The sequence below is a fragment of the Crocuta crocuta genome, unplaced genomic scaffold (genome assembly GCF_008692635.1).
Source record: "Crocuta crocuta isolate KB4526 unplaced genomic scaffold, BGI_CrCroc_1.0 scaffold1531, whole genome shotgun sequence".
Lineage (NCBI taxonomy): Eukaryota > Metazoa > Chordata > Mammalia > Carnivora > Hyaenidae > Crocuta > Crocuta crocuta.
This window is the reverse complement of record NW_027533315.1, coordinates 169,604-196,008: the sequence shown is the minus strand read 5'-3', so window position 1 is coordinate 196,008 and position 26,405 is coordinate 169,604. Positions and strand designations below refer to the sequence as shown.

General features: G+C 37.9%; 1 protein-coding gene across 1 annotated transcript in view; it reads right to left on the bottom strand.

The window, feature by feature from the left end:
- PHF8 (PHD finger protein 8) overlaps positions 1 to 26,405 on the bottom strand; it is a 66,417-nt gene that overhangs the window by 6,391 nt on the left and 33,621 nt on the right. Inside the window, exons 14-19 of the mRNA XM_077748136.1 lie at positions 21,365 to 21,543; positions 20,985 to 21,070; positions 20,129 to 20,262; positions 19,232 to 19,545; positions 7,235 to 7,330; positions 1,076 to 1,185 (exon numbers count right to left, since the gene is read on the bottom strand). Of these exons, the coding sequence (XP_077604262.1) occupies positions 1,076 to 1,185; positions 7,235 to 7,330; positions 19,232 to 19,545; positions 20,129 to 20,262; positions 20,985 to 21,070; positions 21,365 to 21,543 (919 nt within the window). The remainder of the gene's footprint in view (positions 1 to 1,075; positions 1,186 to 7,234; positions 7,331 to 19,231; positions 19,546 to 20,128; positions 20,263 to 20,984; positions 21,071 to 21,364; positions 21,544 to 26,405) is intronic.

Sequence of the window (26,405 nt, the reverse complement as noted above, 5' to 3'; positions counted from 1 at the left end):
CATCAGAGATGGCTTGGTCTCTGCTGACTCCCAACAGCAGCCTCTGAGACATTTCTAAGCAACTCGAGAGCCCCATATAACAGCATATTTAAAACACTGTTCTCTTAAATTTTACTGAAATAGAATATAATTATTAAAATATATAAAATTTTAACTATTTTACTGAAATAGCAAGTAACATGAAATTTGAAGTTAGAGGATATGAGTTTGAATCTTGTCTCCTCCATTGACTGGCTGTATTATCCTGGACTAGTCACTTAAAGACAGCCTCATTTTCTTCACCTGTAAAATGATGAAAATATCACCTACTGAACAGGGCTACTAGGCAGATTACATGAGACATTGTACATGGAAGCCCCTAACATAAAAGCAGATGCCCAACAAATGCTCTCAGCAATAGGGTATGGCATGAAGAGTCAAGAGGATGTTGATAAGGAGAGAACCAGAAAATTCAACTCCAACTGCTCCCAGGGTTGCTGAGCGCTGTATACACATTAAAGAACTTTACAAACTGGAACCTGCTAGGAGGTCAATTTAATTCTAGTGAAGTGACTCTTTATGACAAAAACTAGTGGGTGAAGTTTTCTTGGGAAGTAGGGGCTGAAGATTAAGGCAATAATATTTGGCACAGAAGAGGACAAGGAAAGCCTCTCCCCCAAAACCAAGTTCCAATACCAGTTGAGTGGCCGAGAACTTGAGCACACTCAGCTAGTAAACTCCTTGGTGCTTCATCTAATGGCAAATGATCTCGTTCAAGGACAACCCTGGTCCTTCCCATCTAACAGGTTTTAACACACCTAGAAAGGCAAATGATATCAACAAGGGCCTTTCTCTGGCCCCCTATTTCCTTTCACCCTAAATCATGTCAACTGTGTGACCTCTGGAAGTAGCTTGTCATTAAGTTGGTCTGTGAAGGATATAGGAGGAGCCTACGATAATGCCATATATAAGGATCAAAGGCTACCCACTCTCCAATGAGACAACAGCGGGAACCTATCAGCGTAAGGTCTCAGTTTTAAGGCTCTAAGGAAACTGGGATCAGTAGCAAGGCCACTGCCTAGGTGTCAGCACCTACCTGCTGGGCTAGCTTTGCAGCTGCTGCAGCCAAACCAGTCTCAATGGAAGCTACCCGGGTCCCCTCACGCACAGGACGGTCCTGCTTTGGTAGAGTTGGGGTCACACGGGCTGCAGAGGAAACAGGATGAAAACATTTATCTGAATGTCAACCATATTCCCTACCTCTGAGCCCCTCCCCCCACAAAGGTGGTCTCACTGGTCCTCTAGCTTCTAGCTTTTTAGAGAGTCAGATTTTGTTTCCCATCAGGGAAGAAGCTAATTTACAAATGCTCAAATAACACAATGCACACATGATTGGTATTTAAGGTTGTCCATGTTCTGCTCCTATCCTACCTACCTTCTCAACCTTATTTCTACATTCATATTCTCAGCTGCTCTAAACAGAATGGCTTCTTTATTATACCTCCAGAATAAGTACAGCTCATCCTCTCTCCCTGTGCCTTCATCCTCACCATCCACACTGCCTACAGCACCCTCTTCCCTTTGTTCCCCTCTTCAAAACCTGCTCATCCTTCAAAGGTAAGCTAAAATCAACTTTCTATACAAAACCTATATGCCCTCTCTGGCTCACACTGACTTCTCCCTCTCCCGAACTTATGATACGCACAAGCCACTCAGTATATAGCACGTGCCATTTTATCACATTCCCTAATGTTGATGTGTTGTTGTGTGTCTTATTTCATCAACCAAACAAGCTATGAGCTCATAAAGACTGTCTTCTTGTATAACCCTTTTATAGTGCCATAACAATCTTGAATCAAAAAATAGTTACTTATCCCATGTTTTACATAGGAAGTATATTTCAGGATAACCAAACAGTCCCAGATGATGAAGGAGAGCTCTTCTTTAGAGAAGAATGCCAGCTAATAAATGTAATGACAGAATTGGAAAATCACAGGTTTGTAAGCCCTAAAGAAACAACTGATTCTAGGGCACTGGATATTCACACAGTACCAAAGTATTAATTCACATAGTACTTGTAGTCTCAAGAAGGAAAAAAAACCTAGCTTTTTGACAGTAAGATCACATCACTCCCTTAACTAAGTATTTAACCTGGCTGTTACTAATAGTGAGACAGTTGACTTCATGTGTCTCCTGATACAGTGCAAAATGAAATTTACAGCATCACCTGGGAAGTAGTTTTGCCAAAGACCTAAAATCAAGGAAGTGGTTCATACTATTTCCATTTTTTAGAAAACACAGAGATAAGAGAACAAGTTAAGTGACACCATGAGAAAAAAATCAGACATTCTACAAGATAACTGGCCTGTTTCCTTAAAAAGACAATGTCCCAAGGAAGCAAACAAATAAATCTAAAAGGTGGGATGTGTTACAGGACAATTATACCAGTTTTTACAATAAATCATCAGCATAAAACAAAAAAGGGGGAATGCTCTAGATTCAAAAGGCATGAAAGCCAAATACTTTGTGAACTCTGTAACATCCTGATTTAAACAAATCCACTACAAAAATACCTTTTTTGGTTAGACAATTGAGGAAATTTGATTATGGACATAGTATTAGATCATGTACAGGAAGTATCACATTGTTAATTTTGTTATGTATGATAATAGGATTGTGGTTATAGGAGAATATATATTTTTAGATATGCTTATTAAAGTACACTATAGGTGAGGAATATCACAATATAGAGGATTTGCTTTAAAGCATTGACAATTTTGGGGCACCTGGGTGGCTCAGTCGGTTAAGCATTTGACTTCAGCTCAGGTCATGATCTCATGGTTCATGGGTTCGAGCCCCGCATTGGGCTCTGCACTCACAGNAGTCTTCTTTTTAAAGGTGATATTTTATTTGTTTAAAAATGATCTGAGGCAAATGAAGCAAAAATGCTAATGCATAATTTTTGGTTATGGATTCTTGGGTATATTGTTCTCTATAGTTTCGTTACGTGTGGTGGTTTTAAAACAAGGCTCCAAATTCTTTAACACTTTTCCTATTGATAGGTGGGGTTTTATGTTCCCTTCCATTGAATCTGAGCTGATTTATAGCCTATAGAATGTGGTGAAAGTAACATTGCTCGACTTCCCAGGCTAGGTCAGAAAAGGCAATTTCAGTTTCTACATTGCTTGCTAGAACACACACTTAAAGCCCTGAGCAGGCATGTAAGCTAGTCACATGGAGAGGCCACATGTTGGCACTATGCTTGGCATTTCTAGTCCTTGAGTTTTCCCAGCCTAGGCACCAGACATGTGAGTTAATGAGACCTCAGATGATTCAAACTCTTGGCCATCAAGCGACCCCCTCAGCTTTCAAATTTTCCTAGATAAGGCCACATACCTTATAGAGTAGAGACAAGCTACCCCTACTGTACACTTTCCAAATCCCCGACCTGTATAATACATGAGAAAGTTCTTGTTTTAAGCTGGAAAAAAAAAAAAAAACCACCTTCCTTCATTGAACCTGGGTTTTGGGGAAAAAACACTATAAAAGACATTTTGGGGGGCACAGTTGAGAAAATTTAATGATGGGTATTAGAAGATCTTAGGGTATTATTAATGGTTAAGTACAACAAAGATAGTATGGTTACATGGGAGGGTGTCCTTATTCTTAGGCGATATTATTAAGGGGTAAAATATGTTATGATGGCTGCAGACTACTTTGAAGTGGCTCACCAAAAGCTAGAAGATAAATGAATAAAGCAAATAGAGCAAAATATATTGAGAATACAGGTGTTTGTGTACTATCTTTCTTTATTTATATATGTTTTTTTTTTCTTTTTAATAGTTTATNTCCTCCGTCAAGTTCCTCCTAATCCTCCTATACGTGCAAACATATGATATTTGTCCTTCTCTGCCTGACTTATTTCGCTCAGCATAACACCCTCAAGGTCCATCCATGTTGCTACACATGGCCAGATTTCATTGTTGTCATAAAAATTTTAACTGAGACTAAGAGATTATAACAACCCAATGAAATGTGTAGTTCTTGAAAACATCCTGATTTGAATACACAAATTATAAGATATTTTTGGTATAATGGGGGGGATATTTGAATAAAGATTTGGTATTAAATGACGTTAGAAAATAAATGTTACTTGACTTAGGTGTCGTAAAATGGTACAATGGTTATAGAAAAAAATGTCATTTTCATAGCAGTGCATACTGAGCCATTTGGTATTTCATGATGGATGGCAATAGCAAAAATGACAAAGTTAAGGACTTCCAAAAATGCACTCCTGAATAAACACAATGAGAAAACTGGTAAAAATTGTCAGAAAAAAATTTCTTTCAGAACTCTGGATAATTAGCTAAAGGNTCTAGAAAATTCTAGTAGGAAAGTAAAGGCTGTGAAACAGGGATGAGAAGGACACTTTTTACTGTATATCCATGTGTACTTTTTGCCCTTCTAGAGTTTATGCAATTATTATTTTCAATGTTTAGTTAGTTATTTATTTTTGAGAAAGCGCACGAGCGAGGAAGGGGCAGAGAGAGGAGACAGATGATCCAAAGCGGGCTCTGTGCTGACAGCAGACAGCTTGATGCGGGGCTTGAACTTATGAACCATGAAATCATGACCTGAGTCGAAGTCAGATGTTTAACCGACTGAGCCACCCAGGTGCTGCCCTTCTCGAGTTTAATGGGGATCTATCCTAAGTAAATAATCAGAGACACCAACGCATATAAAAATGTTCACCCCAATGTTATTACTAATTGTGAACACATGGCAATAGGCTAAATGCCTCATGTTAAAGTAGAAGTTAGGTAAACAAGGTATATCCAGAGAATAGAGTATTTTGTAGCCATTAAAATATTTTTTTTAATGTTTTATTTATTTCTGAGAGAGAGAGAGAGAGAGAGAGACAGCGTGAGCAGGGGAGGGTCAGAGACAGAGGGAGATACAGAATCTGAAATAGGCTCCAGGCTCCTGGCTGTCAGCACGGAGCCTGACACGGGGCTCGAACCCACGAACCATGAGATCATGACCTGAGCCGAAGTCGGACGCTTAACCGACTGAGCCACCCAGGCGCCCCTGTATCCATTAAAATACTTATAAACAATGGTTTAAGGACATGCTTATGAAATAATATTAATTTAAAAGGCCAGGTATATTTACTAGTTTTCAACTTTTACAGTCAATCACTAGTTACTATAGAGTATTTATCACAAGAAAATGTAAATGCTAACAACCTTGATAATGTAAACAAAAATGTGCAGTTCATGAGAGGCAGGAAGCAGGAAGGAGTTCTAATGTCTGTATCTTAGAGACTGGATAATCAAGAGAGACTGAGAGAAGCTGAGAGAAAGAGAAATAGAAACTAAGTTGATACATCAAGAAATGGTGGTATAAACCCTATTATTTTGAATTTTGGAAGTAACAACCAGAAAAAAAACCTATGAGGCTGCCTCTCAGGCACAGGATCGCAGGTGGGGAAGGCAGGGGCAAAGACCACTCACTGCATTTCATCCTAAACTCCTCTGTACTATTTAATTTGCTACCAGATATACAAGTTAATTTGATTAAAAGGCAAAAATAGCTTAAAGCAGGATATAGGCTTATCTATATCCTGTAATTTTAACCATAAAAAAGAAAAACATAGGAAAAACAGACTTGAAGGAAATGTATCAAAACATTAACACAGTGGTTGCTTCTGGGTAGTTGGATCATGGGTGGTTTCTTCTTTACACTTTCCTCTATTCTCCGTACTTTCCCACTTTTCTATTTTGCTAATCAGCCAGAAACTATATGAAAAAATACAATCAGAAAATAGGCCTTAAAAAAGAAAAAAGTAACATTTGCTGACTGGCTCACTGAGAGAACACTTTCTAGGATTATTCTGTCACCCTTGTCCCCCAACTCCAAGCTAACAGCAGAAAAGCCAAATAAGGATGGGTGGGGCCAGCAGGCCCTTTCCTTCCTAGGGAACGATGGGTAACTGAGATGCCAGCACCCTCTGCAATAGACTGCTGCAGTAACGGCTTTCAATTTGCTCACACCTCTCTGTAGCACAGGAGGATTCTGTAGCTCCCCCTCTCTCAAGAGATGTAATGTATTTCTCCAACCCTGGAATTGAGGCTTGACTATGTAACTTGCTTTGGTCAGTGGGACAAGGGAAAACATGACACAGGCAGAGGCTTGAAAAGTGCTTGTAAACTGGGGCTTTCCTTCTCTTGCTACTGGACATGCTTCTGCTATCCTGTGAAAAAGCTCAGGCTTGCTTCCTGGTGGACCAGGAGAGACCACATGGGAAGAGGCCCTAGCCACCCCAAATTAGGTCTAGACCCCTGAGGAATATCTTTATAGACCATCCAGCCTCAGCCAACCCAGTCCAGACTAGGACAATAGCTTAGCCAACCTACAGAATCATGAGAAATGATCAGCTGTTATTGTTCTGAGCCACTAAGTTCTGGGTAGCAAAAGCTAACCGAAACAGCATCCACTGTGAAAACCACCCAACCAATGAAATGAGTAGAATTACCATCTAAATCCCATGTTCAACTCAATGACCATTCTAGTTTCCTTCCTCAGAGCTGGCCTCTCAGCCAGTATAAGTGACAGTCTAAGGAGTCTTGCGGCTTGTACACTTAGGCAGTCAGCAGAATTTCCTTCATTTGACAACCTTATTACCAAAGGTCTGGGATGATAGTAGCAGAATGTTCTCAGAAGTCTCAGACTGCTTGTTGGAATCTGCTGAAGTTCTTCTTTTTTAAAGTTTATTTATTTATTTTGAGAGAAAGAGAGAGTGTTCACGAGAGCATGAGTTGGGGAGGGGAAGAGAGAGAGAGGGAGAGAGAGAATCCCAAGCAGGCTCTGCACTGTCATCACAGAGCCTCACGGGCGCTGGAACTCATTAACAGTGAGATCGTGACCTGAACCTAAGTCAAAGTCGATGCTTAAACAACTGAGCTACTCAGGTGCCCCTCAAAGTATTCTTTTCATCTCAAGCCATGTAATATCAGAAGCAACATGCTTCATTACCTCTGGCTATGCTGAACTGAGTGCATGAAATGTGTCTTATCGATCATTTTTAATCCAGCCCCTAACACAGTACCTAGCACACGGGTGATACGCAACAAATGTTTTCTGAATAAACAAATGAATGACTGAATCATATCTTCTTATGTTAAATATCCCAACTACCCCAACCTATTTTCCCCAAACCATACCTACAGAGTTTAAGGACAGAATACTGGATCACCTTTAGGACTCCATGGAGCATCATCTGAATTCTTCTTTTTCTTGGGTCGAGATTTCAAAGCAGGGTCATCATCGTCAGACTCCAGGGAAGGATAAACTGCAGTGAGAGGGAAAAGCAAGGTAAACTGAGATTTCATCCAGAAGGGTGAAGACAGAAGGATACCTACATCTCAGCTCCTCCCACTCTCCTACCAGTAGACCTTTTCCTTATCTATACACAAAGGCAGGAACCCCTGAATGTGCCAAATACTTTTCATGCCTTTCTACCTTTGTACATTTGCTGCAAATGTCCTCCAAGCATCACCAATTGTGATTCATTCTCAACATCCATTTAGCGAGTAACCTCATGAGTTACTTTACTGAGGTGCAAAATTCGGCTCCAGATTCACTTCCTAAAGAAGCCTTCCTTGTCCCTCAATCTGATTCAGATACCTCCTCAATTCTCCAGAGTATCCTGAGTATACCTCTATTGGAGTTATTTGTTATACAGTATTTAAGAGTTGGTAAGTAAATAGGTCAACCCCAATTTACCCTGAGGGCAAGAATATGTATTATTTGATTTCAAACTAAGGAAGCCTAACACAATGCAGAGTAGGTAATCAATAAGTGTTGGCTGAAATGGAAAAAGAAATGCTATACACATTATTTACAGAAAGAGAACAAAAAGACCACCTGGGCTGAGTGGGAACTCAACTGGCAAAAAGATTACTGGAACAGAATGATCTGAATGACAAAATACACATATACAAGTATCTCATCCTATATACATACATACAAACGTCCCCCATACTCTCCTCATAAACCACATGTAACACCTATAGGTTTAATGGGAAAATGGTCTAGACAGATCCTACTGATGAAGTCAACTCTGTTGCTACTGCTGCTAAACCTAAAAGGAAGCAAAGTAAACATGAAACTTCTTCCTAATGATCCTACTCCCACTTCTTCTAACGACCAGCTTCAAATTTCTATAGAATTCTACTTCATCAGAGGAATCGAGTCTTGTACTTCCTTCTAGTGGGACCTCTTTTTTGTAACTATAGGAGATCATGGATGTTAGCTAAATAAACTGTGGTAATTATTTCACAGTATGTGTAAGTCAAGTCATTATACTGTATACTTTATTTTATTTTATTTTTTTTAATGTTTATTTCTAGGATAGANAGCGAAAGTCGGACTCTTAACCGACTAAGTCACCCAGGCGCCCCTGTATTCTTTAATTTAAAAAAAAAATTTATTCATTTCTGAGAGACAGGCAGACAGACAGACAGATACAGCGTGAGCAGCGGAGGGTCAGAGAGAGAGGGAGACACAGAATCTGAAACAGGCTCCAGGCTCTGAGCTAGCTGTCAGCACAGAGCCCGATACGGGGCTCAAGTCCTTGAATTGTGAGATCATGACCTGAGCCGAAGTTGGACACCCAACCGACTGAGCCACCCAGGCGCCCCTATACTATATACTTTAAACTTACGCAATTCTGTATGTCAATTATTTCTCAATAAAACTAAAAAAAATAAAGAAAAATATTATGTTTTAAAATTATACAAAACATAAAATTAAATTCATTTAAGATTTAATGATAAAAATATACTTTCTAGTTCCTAAAAATGGAAAGCTGATATAATACACACATTAATAAAATGAAAAGACAGGATCATCTCAGTTGATGCAAGAAAAGAATTTGACAAAATCCAATACTCATTCAAGATAAAAACACTCAGAAAACTAGAAATAAAAGGGCATTTCCTCAATACAATAAAAGACATTTATGAAAAACCACAACTGACATCATACTCAAAAGTGAAAGACTAAAAACTTCCTCTGAAGATCAAGAATGTGACAAATATGCCCACTTTCACCAATTCTATTCAACACTGTACTGGAAGTTCTATCCAAAACAGTTAGGCAAGAAAAAGAAATAAAAGGCATCAAATTAGGAGTGCTGATGCATAGGAGCACATGTACCCCAATGGTCATAGCAGCACTCTCAACAATAGCCAAAACATGGAAAGAGCCTATGTGTCCACCAACTGATGAATGATTCAAGAAGATGTGGTTCATCNCATGGAAGAGGGCACTTGTGGGGATGAGCACTGGGTGTTATATGGAAACCAACTTGACAATAAATTATTCAAGAAAAAAACCCAAAACCAAAAACAAACAAAAAAAGCCATCAAATTAGAAAAAATTAAGAAAACTCTATTTGTAGATGACTTTGTACTTTGACTATGTATAGAAAAATCCTAAAGAATCTTCAAAAAACTATTAGAGCTAATAATAGAAATCAGTAACATTGAAGGATATAAGATTAATGTAAAAATCAATTGTTTCTATAAGAACAATATGTAAGGAAAATTAAGAGAACAATTCCATGTATAAGAGCATCAAAAAGAATAAAGCAAATAAGAATAAATTTTAATCAAGGAGGTAGGAGAAATATAATGAAAACTATAAAACATTACTGAAAGAAATTAAAGAAGAACTAAATAAATGAAAAAAACAGCCTATGTTCATAGGTTGAATGTCTTAATTTTGTTAAGAAGGCAATAATATCCAAAGCATTCTACAAATTCAAGGCAATTCCTATCAAAATACCAATGGCATTTTTTGCAGAAATGGAAAAGTTGATCCTAAAATTCCAATGGAATTTTATGGGACCTGGAATAGCCAAAACAATCTTGAAAAAGAACGGAGTGATGGAATAGAACTAAGAGTCCAGAAAGAAACCCAAACATCTATACTCAATTGAATTTTGAAAAGGGTACCAAGAATATACAATGGGGACAAGACAGTCTCTTTAAAAACTAGTGTTATACATACAGGCCAATATCCTTGAGAATACAGATGCAAAAATCTTCAACAAGATACTTGCAAATCGAATCCACCAACACATAAAAAGAATTATCCACCAAGATCAGGTGNTGGTTACAAAAAAATCACTTTAAGTGAAATCATATAGATAATAAAATAAAAGAACAGTAACTTAATTTTCCCTGAAAAATACCTACCATTGTGTACATTTTTAATTTGTTGAAATGCCATTGTTTCTTAGTTTATTCAGTGCTACATCTGAAATCTGTATGTTTCTGTGTGTAAATCTAGCTCATTATTTCTGACTGTGCTAACATTTACCACCTTTGACTTCTTTCCCCGAGAGATGGCATCAAGGCCGCCTACAGGAATACTGGCATAACTGTCTCCTGATGGATTTGTGAGAGACGTTTTCTGGGCTACATGTTACACAATGAGATTTCGTGATTAATGTTATTGTCACCAGACTGCACCAGTATGGTCCTGCAACATCCCTGTAAGCAGTGAAGTCAGAATTCTAAATTACACTAAGTGATTATGTGGTTGTATCCATTTGCACTTTTCTGCTGATAAGTGAGGGGTAGAGATGTTTCCTGACCTCCAATGAATGAGTTAGTTCAATCTTAGAAGCTTATTTTCCTTTCTTTATTTTGAAAAAATGAATACCAGTTTCCTCTCGGTTTAGTTGAGAGAAATGAGGCCTCATCTTATTCTGAATTATTTTAGTGACTAGCAGTGAGGACAGATTCAAGTTTTTTTTTTTTCTCTTAATTCTGTATGGATGTGAATCAAGTATCACTTGGGTACCAAAGATAAGTGATACAGGCTGAGTTTTGGGTCATGATAAAAATAAATGAATCAATGAATAAATGAATGAATGAATAAAAAGAAAGGAAGGAAGGCAAGAAGGAAGGAATAGATATATCATACCATTAATTAAAGAAAGCTGGATTGACTATATTATCAAAGTAACTTCAGACCAAGGAAAACTAGCTGGAATATAAAGGGAAATAACATAATGACAAGAGGGTGAATTCGACAAGAAGGCATAACAATCTTAAATGTGGACGCACCCAACAGCAGAGCTTCCAAGTACATGAAGTAGAAACTTATGGAACTAAAAAGGGAAATAGACAAATCCTTAATTCTACTTGGGAGACTTTAACACTTCTCTCAGTAATTGACACAAGTAGACAGAAAATCAGCAAAGATATAGAACATCACCATCAATCAACTTGATCTAATTGAAATTTTTAGAACACTCAACCCAACAATAGTTGAATATACATTCTTCTCAAGTTCACAGTGCAAAATTATCAACATAGACTAAATCCTGAGTAATGAAACAAATCATCATAAATATTAAATAAAACCAAAAGTAGGTCCTTTGAAAAGACCCATAAAATGGATAAAATGCCAGCAAGAATGACAAAGGAAAAAAAGATGAGGTACAAATTACTAATATCAAGACTAAAAAGGCAGATACTAAAGATATCACAGACATTAAAAGGATAATAGGAGAATACTACAAACAACTTGGTACCCATAAATTCTACAACTTAGGCTGAAATGGACCAATTCCTTGAAAGACACAAACTATCAAAACTCACCCAAGAAAAAATAGATAACCTGAATAATTCTATACCTACTAAGGAAAATAAAACCATAGTTAAAACCTGAAAAAGAAGTCTCTAGGCACAGGTGGTTTCACTCACAAATTCACCTAAACATTTGAAAAAGAAAAAAAACCTACACAACCACTTCCACAAAATAGAAGAGAAGGGAGTATTTTCCAGCTCATTCTTTGAGGCCAGCATTGCCCTGATACCAAAACTGAAGTCAAGAGAGTAAAAGAAAAGAAAATGACAGACCAGTATCAATCGTAAGCAGACACAAAAGTCCTCAGTGAAATTCTAGTAACTGAATCCAGTAATATATAAACAGATTAAGTCTGTAATTTTAAGTCTGGTTCAATATTTGAAAATCAGTCAATGCAACCTACCATATTAATAGACAAAAGAAGAAAAACCACATGATCATATCCATTGATAGAACAAAAGCACTGGGAAAAATTCAACACCCACTCATGAACAAACTCTCAGTAAAATAGGAATAGAAATGAACTTCCTTAACCTGAAAACCTATGGCTAACATCATAACAGTGAAAAGACTGAGTGCTTTCCCCCTCACATTGGAAACAAGGTAAGGGTGTTCACTCTCACCACACAGTGCTTGAAATTCTAGCCACAACAAAAAGGCAAGAAGAAATAAAATACTTACAGATTAGAACAAAATGAATTAAGACTGTCCATATTTGCATATGACATGATTATCTATATAAAAAATCCCAAGAATATATTTTTAAAATTCCTAGAATAAGTGAATATACCAATGTTGCAGGATACAAGGCCAACACACACACACACACACACACACTATATATGTGTATNTTAAAAATTGGAAACCAAAGGTTAAAAAAGGTACCATTCATAATAGCTCCAAAAAATACAGAACTTTGGGATAAATCTAACAAAACATGTAGAGGATCTGTATGTAAAACCTATAAAACACTGATGAAAGATATTTTAAAAAGATTAAATACAGAGGAACATACCATATACATAGATTAGAAGATTCAATATACCTAAGATGCCAATTGTCTTACAGTCATTTGTAGAAATAGTTTGGTGATTTCTCAAGAGTTAAACACAAAACTGGCATATGACCTAGCAATTCTATTCCTAGGTATACACTCAGGACAAATGAAAACATAACCACATAGCCACATATCCACATAGAAATGTCTATGGCAGCATTATTCATAATAGCCAAAAGATGGAAATAACCCAAATGCCCATCAGCAGATGCACAGACAAACAAACTGTGGCATACCCATACAATGGAGTACTATTCATCCATAAAAAGGAACAAAATACTGATAAATGCTACAACTTAGACGAACCATGAAATCATTTATGCTAAACAAAATAAGCCAGACACAAAAGGTCACATATTACATGATTACCTTTATATGAAATAGCTATACTGAGCAAGAAAGAAAGCAGACAGAAAGCAGATTAGTGATTACTAGGGGGTGAAGGTAGGGGGCAGCATGGGTAACCATCACTTAATGGATATGGGTTTTTTTTCTAAGGTGATGAAAATGTCTTGGAAACAGAGAGAGGCACTGGTTGCAGAACACTGTAAATGCACTAAATGTCACTGAATTGTACACTTTAAAATGATTAACACATGAAAAATGCTCAACATCACTAATCCTCAGAGAAATGCAAACAAAAACTATAATGAGCTCACCTTACATCTGTCAGAATGACTAAAAATCAAAGACAAGAAATAAAAACTGTTGGGAAGGATGTGGAGAAAAGGGAACTCTTATGGGAATGCAAATTGTTGTGGCCACTGTGGAAAATAATATGAAGCTTCCTCAAAAAATTAAAAATTGAATTACCATATGATCCAATAATGTCACTACTGGGTATTTACCCGAAGAAAATAAAAACACTAATTTGAAAAGATATATGCACCTCTGTGTTTATTGCAGCATTATTTATAAAGATAAAGAAGCAACTCAACCNAAGCAACATTACGGAAGCAGCCCAAGTATCCTTCGACATGAATGGGTAAGAAGATGTGGTATTACACACACACACACACACACACACACACACACACACTGGACTATTACTCAGCCATAGAAAAGAATGAGATCCTGCCATTTGCAACAGTGTGGAGGTACTTACAGAGTATAATGCTAAGAGAAATAAGTCAGAGAAAGAAAATACCATATGATTTCACTCAAGTGTGGAATTTAAGAAACAACACAAACAAACAAAGAAGAAAAGAGACAAACAAAAAACCAGAATCTTAAATACAGAGAACTGGTGGTTGCCAGGAGAGGTGGTTATGGGAAATGGGTGAAATAGATAAAGGGGATTAAGAGTATACCTATCTTAAAGAGCACTGAGTAATGTATAGAATTCTTGAGTCATTATATTGTATACCTGAAATTAATATAACACTCTATATTAATTATACCTCAACAAAAAATATAGGCAAGTCATTTGAAGTGTCTATTTAAAGACATCTCAAAAAAGAGATGCATGAATGGTCAACTGATGCATCATTAGACATTAGACAAGCTATTAAATGAGCTATCACTATACACTTATTAGGATGGCTAAAATAAATACAATGACAATACAATGACAATACCAAGTGTTGTGGATCAATTAGAACTCTCACACATTATTGGTAGGAATATAAAGTGGCACAACCACTCTGGGAAACATCTTGGCCATTTCTTATCCACTGCCTGTACAGTCCAGGAATCCCATTCTAAGTCATTTACCTTAGAAAAATGAAAACTCATGTTCACACAAAAGCCATTTATGTAAATGAATGTTCACAGCAGCTCATCCAAAGCTGTAAACAACCCAAATGTCCTTCAATGGGTAAATGGATAAAGAAACTGGTATACAATGGACAACAACAATAAAAAGGAACAATCTATTGATATATAATATCTATATTGAATAATAGATGTTAATCTGAAAATATTATATACTGTGTAACTCTATTACATAACATTCTGGCAAAGGCCAAAACTACAGAGATGGAGATGAAATCGGTGGTTGCCAGGCGTTAGGGTAGAGGGAGGCCATGGCTACCAAGGGACAACATAAGGGAGTGTGAGGAGGTTCTGTATGCTCACTGTGGTGGTAGTTACAAGAATCTAAACATGTATGCCAGCAAAGCCAATTTTACTTCGTGCTGATTTGAAAAATAAAATTTAAAAAACACTTTATCAAAAGGGAAAAGAGACTGAAAAGAAAGGAACAGAGCTTTCAACTTGAGGTATTATGCAAAGAACATTAAGAAGGAATAAAATAAAACCAGAAATTAATAGTAAACAAACAAGATGATTAGTAGTCAAATGAACTAAATAAACAAACTAGTGTTAAACACCATGATCAAGTACAGCCAATCCCAAGAAGGAAATGTCAACTCAAAATCAGTAATTCTATTACCATATACTGCCATTATGAAATTAGGGGAGCCTGGGTGGCTCTGTCCATTAGGCGTCTGACTTCGGCTCAAGTCATGATCTAACGGTTCGTGGGTTCGAGCCCCGCAGAGGGCTCTGTGCTGACAGCTAGCTCAGAGCCTGGAGCCTGTTTCAGATTCTGTGTCTCCCTCTCTCTTTGACCCTCTCCTGCTCACGCTGTCTCCCTCTCTCTCTCTCAGAAATAAATAAAACATTTAAAAAAATTTTTTTAAATAAAAGAAATTAACAGAGAAAAACTATGTGTTTATAATCAAAAGATGCCAAAAACCATTTGCCAAAACCTAATTCTATTTCTTATTTAAAAAAAACCAAAAACCTCTCAAACTAGAGATCGATACTCCTCTGAACTTCATGAACACAGCCTATCAGAGACCTACAGAGAACTCTATGTATTGAGTGGAGGAATACTGGCAGCATTACCTTTAAAGTCAGAAACAATATAAGGATGCCCCCTTTCACTGTTAATACTCAACAGTGTGATAAAACTAGAAAAATCTAGAGCTATGAATACTAGAAAGAAAAGGGATATGAGCTAAATTGTGTCCTGCCCCCCAACTTCATATGTTGAATTCCTAATCCCCAGTGCCTCAGAATATGTCTGTATTTGGAGATAAGGCTTTCAAAGAGATAATTCCGTTAAAATGAGGCTACTAGGGTGGGCCTTGATCCAATTTGACTGTGTCCTTTTAAGAAGAGATTAGGATGTACACAGGGACATCAGGCGCCCGCCTGTGTTCACAAAGGGAAGATCAGGTGAGGAAGCAGTAAGAGGGTGATCACCTGAAAGCCAAGGAGAGGCCTCAGGGGAACCTAATACTGCTGGTACTTTGATCTTGGACTTACAGCCTCCAGAACCACGAGAAAACAAATGTCTGTTGTTTAAGCCATCCAGTCTGTGGCATTTNGACTAAGACGGGGGACACAGATCATCTACTTTCAAGAGCCCAAGCAATTAACTGAAACATTAACAGAACCACTAAAAGCACAGTAAGGTAACCCAATACAAGATCAAAATGCAAAAATCAATTCTTTTTGTGCATACTAGCAACAGCCAAATGGAAAATGTAATAGACAAAAAGATGCCACTTTCAATAGGAACCAAATTATAAAACACCTAGTAAATAAACTGAAGAGATATACAAGAAAACCCGTATGAATAGAGACCATGTTCGAAGACAGGACGAGACAGCCTGTTTTGTGACTGCTCATGGCCAAATGACATCAAAGCCATCCAGAAGTTATACTGGCTCCAAAGCAATTTTCTTTGGCATGTTATTTTTAACCAATCAGGGATGAATTTTCTCACAACTACAGAGAAAGCCTTAGCAATACATGAATACCTACAGACAAAAGCTGAAAATCCTGCAATAGTGCCTCCCACTAGAGGAAGAACAAATGGTGCCTTTGTTTCCTACAAAATGAAGCTCCAGTGGGAGAGGAGGATGGCTAAGAAAAGAGATGAAGAAGTTGTGGAGACATTTGGCCTATGTTTAAAAAAGATAAAAAGACTGCTGAAGACTAGGCCCTGGATTAGATTTTAATTTGATGAAGCTGGTACCTATTTTTAAGCAAATGCCCTCAAGAACCCACATCTGGAAGGAAAAAGACTGAGCCCAAGGTTTGAGGCTACAAAGAAACCACTGACTCTGATGCTAAGTGCAAATGCCAATGCCTTGCTAACTGGGCAAGGATTATTATGAGGACTGCCATTATTTGGGTGTTTGGCTTCAAAGCCACAGAGACTTTGAGGTGTGTGCCCCTAACCCTCTTTTTCTTGTAAGCCCTATTATTTTTAGCGTATACATTTTCAGGACATGAAGTTTTTCAAGAATACATACATCCCTTTAGAGCAGAAAGGCCTCTCTGATGAAAGATGTCAGTCTCCATAAATTTATCTACAAATGCCATGCAATCCTAATAAAAAAAAAATCCTAATAGAATTTTCTATGGAATTTGACAAGCTGATTCTAAAATCCATCTGGAATAGAAAAAACTCAATATATGACCCACAAATTCGGGAAAAATAAGAACAAGTAGGTCAGTATCTCCTTGTTAAACTGCCTTTCTCATGTTGCTGGGTAAAGCAGGGAANGGGGCCGATGTCTTAGCTGTAGGTTGATATGACTGTCTGCTGAAGGTAGACTTGGCAGGCCCCTAAGACCAGTCACAGCTCTATTCAGAGATGATGGGCTTGCTGAGCATTAGTCCTCTCCTTAGGTCTAAGTTCTGCAGAGGGGATCTACCCTATCAGACACAAGGCCCATGGTAACTAACCCATATATGTGCTATCACAACAGGAAAGGACAAATTTTATAGAATAGAAAAATATTAATAATATCTAACACAAAGCACTTAGCATGTGTTGGGCAATGTTCTGAGTGCTTTATATAGATTAATTCATTTAATCTTCACAACAACCTATGAGGTAGGTAGTATTAGAGAGGCACAGAGAGGTTAACTAGTTTGCCCAGTGTCACATAGCTATTAAGGGTCAGAACTGGGAATAGAGTAGAAAAACACATCCACATACACATGGGAATTTAGTTTATGACAAAAGCGGAACTTCAACCAGGGGGATAATGATGAACCAGTCAATAAATGGTGCCAGGGCATATAACTATCCATATGGAAAAAAAACACATTAGATTCTTACCCCCCACAATTCATAAAACTTAATTCCAGAGAAAGAGATACAATTTTGACTTCTATACACGTTTTATGTAAAAATATAAGAAAGTCTTCTTATACAAGACATAAAATACAAAAAAAAAAATTGATAAAGATGCCATGTAAAAACTGAAATCTTCTACAGGCTAAAAGACACCATAAATACAAGCAACGGATTAAAAGAAAAAATTTTGCAACATTTCCAGAATATATATTTAAAAAAAACCACTATCTAGAATATATAAAGAACTCCTACATATCAATAAAAAAAACCAACATCTTAATAGAAAAATGGGGGGAAGAATGAATCAATTCACAGAAAAGAAATAAAGAAGAGCCAATAAACATATAAAACAAACCGAAACACCATTTCTTTTGATCTCAGATTTGCAAAAAATTAAGAAGACTGATAATATCCACATTTGGCAGGATGGTGGGGAAACAGGTATGTCTCATACACTGCTCATATACTGGCCCTTTTGGAGGGGAAACTTAGCACTATTAACACTTATTTTGTATATACCTTTCAACTGTAGGTAGGTCTAGCTACCCTACAGAAATGTTAGCTGGCAAATAGGCACCAAGAGTTATTTATAAGCATTTTCATTGGAGCATTGTTAGTCAAACTAAAAAATCAGAAACAACCTAAATGTTAATCAGAAGGCAATGGTTAAACAGATGATGGCACATCTATGCTATAGGCTACTATGCAACAGGGAGATCTCAATGTATTGATCAAGTAGATAAATTTCCATGTACTGATATTGAGAGATGTCCAAGCAAGTTGTAGAACCATGTATACTACACGAAACCCTATCTTTGTGTCCATAACCTTCTTCAGAGAAGGAAGTGTTAGTCAAAGGGCTCTTTTGCTTTCTCCATCTTGTTTGAATTTTGGTCAATGAGAATTTAAAAAAAAACTAGCATTAAAACAAAACCCACATTAAAGTCAGCTGCACTATATAAAAAAAGTGCTTTCCATATTGTAGTACTTAATAAATCTTAGCTTTAAAAAAGGGCATCTCTTAAATGTAAAAAGCCCACTGAAAGGTCATTATAGACCTTTGCAAGGGATAAACCAAACAGAGAAGTGGAAGTGATGGAGGTAAAACAGGCAAGAAGGGAAAAAAAGAGTTCCCAGCAAAGGAGGTTAGACAATTTTAAAAATGGATGATAGCTAATTATAATGGCTACCATTTTCTGAGGGTCTTCCATGAGCAAGACAATGTGCCAGGTGCTCTATACAAGTACCATCTCTAATTCTTGAATCAACCTGTAGGTATTTCCATTTTACAGATTCAGAAAACATGGCTCAGAGAAAGCAAGTATCAGGCTTAAGGGAAGGTTTTTGCTCACTACTGTCCCAAGCTGTTCTGGATTGGGACTGGGTTTGAGACTGGGGCTAGGGGGAGCGCTTCTCGCCTGGACCCTTACTATACTCTGCATCCTTGAAGCATGCTCCCAAGCTGTCCTGTTCATCCAGACTGGCATTCTCTTCTTCCTCCTCGCTCTCGGTTTTCCAGTATGCTGGCCGCTTGATGGGCCGCTTCCCTGGGGTGCGCTGGGAAGCAGGACTGCTAGACACTGTGCCCAGCCCACTGCTGGAGCTCCCACTGCTTCGGTCCTGGCCCCCAGTCCACCAGGCCTGCAGGCTGGAGGTAGCTGGTGAGGATGATGAGGACTGCAGGTTGGCCATGCACAGCATGCCCTGGATGGCCTCCTGAGTGCTGGGAGAGGCAGGGGCCTCGCTGCAAGGGACAGAGGAGAAATGCTGAAGGAGTTTCTCTAGTTGTCAGAGGAAACTCATCATCAGAACTGTCAGGGAGGAGGGACAATAGTGGAGCTTAGGGTGGGAGGAAGGAGAGAACCATTCCAGATGAGAAAACAGAAATCAAACCAACGGTTCAAGATAGTATATCAAAGACTGTTTTCACGTAAAAGCCAGTCCTTCTTGCCTCGTCTTTCTGCAGACAGCAAGGAAGGTGGCAAAAAGAGGGGTGCCCCTCTCTCACTGATCACCCATGCTGAATTCTTTCGTTATTTTAAAACAAGGCCCATAAAATGCCCAGTTTTCTTCCATGTCTCTTCCAAGTCCCAAAATTGGATCCCTTTTGAAGTCTATATATACATCCACTCTCTGTCAGATCTTAAGTTCCCCAGGACAGATTTCATATCTATTTTAGTCTCTGAGCCCAAATGCCCTTGCTAATTCTTTGTCCCTTTAAATGTGTTGATGAATATCTGCTGATTGGTTGATCTAGCCTTTTGGGTGGGGGTGGAAGGGTATGCTGTCTGATCACCTGAAAAGGGGAGATCAAAGCCAATACTCACGTGAGGGCAGCATAGTCAGGTCCCCCCACCTGCCTGCTGGCCTTGAGCAGATCAAGAATTCCACCAGCACCACTCCCATTCCCAAGCTTGCCTTCAACCCCTTCTACCATGTCCTCATCTGTTGTATAGTCCTCCTGTTGGGAAGAGAGGATATCACCTCAGCTGCTGAGGGTTGGTCTAGTTAGGCCCTAATACAGTGTTGACATTTTCACTCCAGATACTAGTAACTTCCAAGCACCAAGTATAGACCAAGTCCTAAGCAGAATATTCACTCTTTCATTTTAATCTTCACAGCATCTTTGTGAGGTAGGTATTGTAACTCCTATTCTATAGATAAGGAAGCTAAGGCTCAGTAAATAATTTGTGTAATGTCATAATCAGATATTCCAAATCAGATACTCCTTCTGCTGCGTTGTAGTGCTTTTTCTTCTACCCAGCATTAAAGGATTTTTTAAATGTTTGTTTGTTTGTTTAGAGACAGAGTATGAGTGGGGGAGGGGCAGAGAGAGATGGGGAGGGAGAAATCCCAAGCAGGCTCCATGCTGTCAGTGCAGAATGTGATGTAGGGCTCAATCTCACAAACTGTGAGATCATGACCTGAGCCAAAATCAAGAGTTGGAAATTTAACCGACTGAGCCACTCAGGCTTGCTGCATTAAAGGATTTTTAAAATATGTCGACTAAATTATAATCTTCCAGTTATATGCTTAGCTGCACTTAGCACACAAACTTTCACTTAATAACTATTATAGGAATTGAATGCATAAGATATCTTTTTACCCGCAACAAGAATGACAATCAGTCTTCTGTTTCTGTAACCAGAATGGCAGAAGATTAGACACAGAGCAGGCTCCTACCTCAATGTCAAACTCAACTTCTCCTGGTTCACGAACTCGGTTGGGGTCAGAGCAAGGCTTTGCACGGGGCAACTTTCGAGGAAATTCTAGAAAATAATGAAATGCACTTATCGTGAAGCTAAGATTAGCATCTGAGTCAAACACCCAGGGGAAAAAGTAAGACTATAATTTTCCTAAAAGTAATGACCACAGACAACTAATTTAGGGAGGTTTGGAACTGGTTTATAAATAAATCTCTAGAGCAAAGAATACATGGAGGCCTAAAGAGCTTGTAAATCAGAATGTCAACAAGCTCAGGCCTAAGGCCTTTGGTCTATCCAGGGTACCAGAAACAAAATGTGAAATGGGCAGGGAAGGAACAAGAAAGAATAGGTACACACTTGGTCTTATTATCAGGGTCGCCTTCTCCTTTCCCAATCTCTCGTCAATTTGCAGTTCATCATCTGAATCCAAGTCAAATTCATCCTCCATCACCTGTTCCGCCACCAGCCTAGCCCTATCTGCCTTCTTTGGGAGCTTGGCTCGCCGAGACTTGGATAAGCTCTTTACCCTCTTGGCACTAAAAAGAAAGAGAAGGAGAGCATAAAAACAGTCACATTCAATATCTTAAGATGGCAAGCCCCCACTCCCAAATTGATCTATAGATTCAATGCAATCTTTATCAAAACCCAGCTAATTTCTTTTGTAGAAATTAGTAAGCTTATACTAAAAGGTATATAGACATACAAAGGACTTAACATGGGCAAATGAATTTTGAAAAAGAACAGAGTTGGAGGACTTTTACTATTCGGTTTCAGGAGGCAAACCATGAGAGACTTTTGAACGCCGAGAACAAACTTAGGGCAGATGGGGTGGGGGGCGATGGGTATGGTTTCAAAATTTACTATAAAGCAAGAGTAATCAAGGTAGTGTCATATTAGCAATTAGGACAGACATATGCATCAATGGAATGGAGCTATGAGTCTAGAACTAAACCCTTAAATTTATGGTCAGTTCTTCCTGCCAAAGGAGCCAACACAATTCAGTGGGAAAAGGGATGGTTTTTTTAAACAAATGGTGCTAAGATAACTATATCACATGCAAAGAAATGAATGTGGATTCTTACCCCACATCATATACAAAAATTAACTCAAAATGGATCCTAGAGATAAATGTGAAGCTAAAACTATAAAACTTCTAGAAACAAATACAGGAAACTATCTTTGTTATCTGGGATTAAGTAAAACTCAAACCATTTGTGCTTCAAAAGATATCATTAAGAAAATGAAAAGGCTATCTTGCCATTTGCAGCAATGTGGATGGAACTAGAGGGTATTATGCTAAGTGAAGTAAGTCAGTCAGAGAAAGACAGATATTGTTATTTTTCACTCATATGTGGATCTTGAGAAACTTAACAGAAGACCATGGGGGAAGGGATGGGGAAAAAGTTACAGAGAGGAAGAGAGGCAAATCATAAGAGACTCTTAAATAGAGAAGAAACTGAGGGTTGATGGGGGTGGAGGAGAGGGGAAAGTGGGTGATGGGCATCGAGGAGGGAACTTGTTGGGATGAGCACTGGGTGTTGTATGTAAGCCAATCTGAAAGTAAATTGTATTTAAAAAAATAAGGAAAAACCAGAAAAAAAAAAAAAAAGAAAATGAAAAGACAAGCCATAGACTGGGAGGAAATATTTACAAGTCATTTATTTGGAAAAGGATTTGTATCCAGAATATTTAAATAACTTTTAGAACTCAATTAATAAGACAAGGAAGCCAATTTAAAAATGAGCAAAAGATTTGAATAGACATTTCTCTAAAGATGATATACAAATGCCCAGTAATCACACAAAAAGATGCTCAGTATCAGTAGTTATTGGGAAATGCAAATCAAAACCACAATGAGATACCACTTAATGTCCATTAGAATGGCTGTAATAAAAAACACAGACAATAACAATTGTTAGCCAGTATACTGCTGGTGGGAATGTAAAGTGGTACAGACACTTTGGAATAAATTGTGGCAGTTTCTTAAACAGTTAAACATAATGTTATCATATGATCCAAAATTTTACTCCTAAGTGAGAAATGAAAACATATGCCCATATAAAAACTTGTAGAAAATGCTCATAGCATTTGACCATTATTCTTATTGGTCAAAAAGTGGAATCAATCCAAGTGACTGTCAGCTAGTTAATGGATAAATAAAATATGGTATATCCACAGAATGGTATACTATTCAGCAGTAGGAAAGAACCAATTCATGATACATACTATATCATGGATGAACCTCAAAAACATTATGCTGTGTGAAAGAAGCCAAACATACAAGACCACATATTATATTATTCCATTTATATGAGATGTCTAGAAAAGGCAAATCTACGGAGACAGCAAGTAGATTAGTGGTTGCTCACGCTTGGAGAAGAGAACCAAAGGACTAAGTGTAAGTGAGCATGAGGTATCTTTTTGGGGTGATAGGAATGTTCTAAAATTGGATTGTGATGATAGTTGCACGTTCTTTAAATTTACTAAAAGCCATTTAATTGTATACTTAAAGCAGGTATGGTATATAAACTATACCTCAAAAAAAGCTGTTTAAAATATATAAAGGGGGTGCTTGAGTGGCTCAGTCAGTTGGGCATCGGTCTCGATTTTGGCTCAGGTCATGATCTCATGGTTTGTGAGTTTGAGCCCCACATGGGAGTCTGTGCTGACAGTGCTGACCCTGCTTGAGATGCTCTCTCTTCCTCTCTCTCTGCCCCTCCCCTGCTTGCACACACGTTCTCTCTCAAAATAAATTATATATATATACACATATATATGAAGGAAATGCAAAATATTAAAAATTTTAAAATGGCTTAAATAATCCTGTTACATATGGTAAACAATATTAACCAGTACAAACTGAAATAAACCTTATAGTTAAAAAGAAACCAGTTTTTGGTAAATCAGTATACTTGATACATTCAGCAGTCATTTGGTGAACTGGCCTTCAGTAAATTGGCTGACATTAAACTGACCTGTTTTCTACCCCACAGGGTTTTAGGAGGATTAAATGAGCTAATGAAGAGACCAACACATGCCAAGTGCCCAATGGTAGTTAATCTTATAATTAAGTTCTCTGGGCCTCAGTCTCCACCTTAATAAAATGGGGATAACAACACTTACCTTCAAGGTTGTTGTGAGGACTAAGTAATGTACTAAACAGCTAAGTTAAAGTCTGAGCAGAAGCTCAATAAATGGCAGCTATTTATACCCTGATTTTTTATTAACTTTTAATTGTGAAAAAATGTGAAACATAAACATATAAAAGTATAAAAAACTCTCATGTACCTTTCGTTCAGCTAAGTTTCAGCAGTTATCAACACATAACCAATCTTGTTTCATTTATGCCTCAGTCCTTGCAAAATACTGGATTGTTCTGGAGAAAAGCTCAGACATAATATATTGCCTGTAAATATTTCTGTACCTTGTCTCTTCAGGTTGACATAACAGCAGTCTCTGGTAGCTGTAGGAAGTGATGGAAGCAACCCCAAAAAAGACTAGTGGGGAAGGGGAAAATGTCTCGTTATATCCTCAACAGCCATTATAAGTTGGACTCTTAGGATTTTCAATTTTCTCCTCCCAAGGAGATTGTGGACAATGCTCAACAGTTTCTCTATTATTATTTAATAACTAGATTCTCAAACCCCAAGAACAGCTCTGCTGCTTTCAGAATCTGCCCTGCTCTCACACTCCCTTTTCACTGATTTCTCAGACAAGCGGGATCTAAAGACCTTTTCCTACAAAAAGGCTATGAAGGTATCCTTGATGCTTGTGTTCCTCTACTGGTCATACTTTACTTGGCTCTTGACTTCCCGTCTGGTGTTCTGAGTGTCCAGATGATCACTCTTTCGGTCTTCCTCTGCCTTTGCCTCCCTATTGTGTTTCAGGGTTTCCAATGACCTACTTAGCTTCTGGCTATACTCACACCATTATCACTACCACTGCCACCATCGCCTTTCATCTTCATCATTTTATTTGTAAGAGCTACCATTTATTAAGCATTTACTATGTGCCAGACACTTTATATACATAATCTCATTTAGTCCTCCGACAACCTGAGAGGAAGCTTTGTCTATAGAAGAGATATAATGAGGACACTGAGGTTGAGGGTTAATTAACTTGTCAAAGTCACATGATGAATTTGTGTCAGAGCTGGGATTCAAACTTGGAATTGTCGGATTCCCAAGTCCGTGCTTTTTGCTGTGAATGCTTTTATTTTATCCTTTTAGAAAATGCTCTGTTAAAAATTATTTTAGGAAAAGTAATACATGCTCATTGTACAAAATTCAAATGCTACTGAAGTAAAAATTTCTTCTCCTGGCTCCCCTCTCCTACTTTCCAGAGAGAACTACAGTTACAAGTTCAATGTGACAAGTATAAAATACACGATGAATATACTTATTTGCATGAATCTGTAGAATTATCTCTAGAAGAAAATCATTGATACTGGTTGTCCATGGGGAGAGGAACTGGAGACCAGGGAGGGGCAGGAATAAAATTTTTCAGTAGGTATTCTTCTGTACTTTTTCAGTTTTAAACTGCTTAAGCTAAATTTTAAACCTCTTCAAAAAAGTTAAATTGAAAATGAAGGAAGGGGTACTGGGTGGTTCAGTCGGTTGAATGTCCGACTTCAGTTCAGGTCATGATCTCACGGTTTGTGAGTTCAAGCCCCGCACTGGGCTTGTGTCTGTCAGCATAGAGCCCACTTCAGATCCTCTGTCCTCCTCTTTCTCTCTGCCCCTCCCCTGCTTGTGCGCTCTTTGGAAGGAGTCTGTATGCCACTTTTCTACACAAGCATATATACACACATGCACACGTGTACACACACACCATTTTTAAAAATTAAAATGGAACTCTTACTATATATTATTTTGTAACCTGATTTTTTTCACTTAAGAATATCTTGGACACCTTTCCATATCAACAGATATTTAACTCATTCTTTTTAACAGCTACATGCTATTCTACTCCACAGATGTACCATAATTCATTTAACCAACCCTTACTGATGAACAGGTTCCTAATTACTTACTATTACAAACAATGACGCGGTGAATACTGAACATTTCTCTTTACATACCTGTGCAAGTATTTGTGCAAAATTCCTAAAAATTTAATTGCAAAAAGTATATAAAAAACGAATGCTCTTAACCAGTATTCTATACTTCCTCTTATCCCTGCCAGTGGTTCTGACCCACTGACTTGCTGAAATTTCTAGGACTTATACAAGATTTTTTTCAAACTGCCAATTAGATTTTAGGCCTCTCCCCTAACACAACCATGGTTCTCTGAACTAAGCAATGATATCTGATAATATCTGGGTCCTTCCCCAAGTACAGTAAGCACCCATCCACCCATGTTCCAGCCCCAGGTCCCAATTCCATGCCTTTTCTCATTA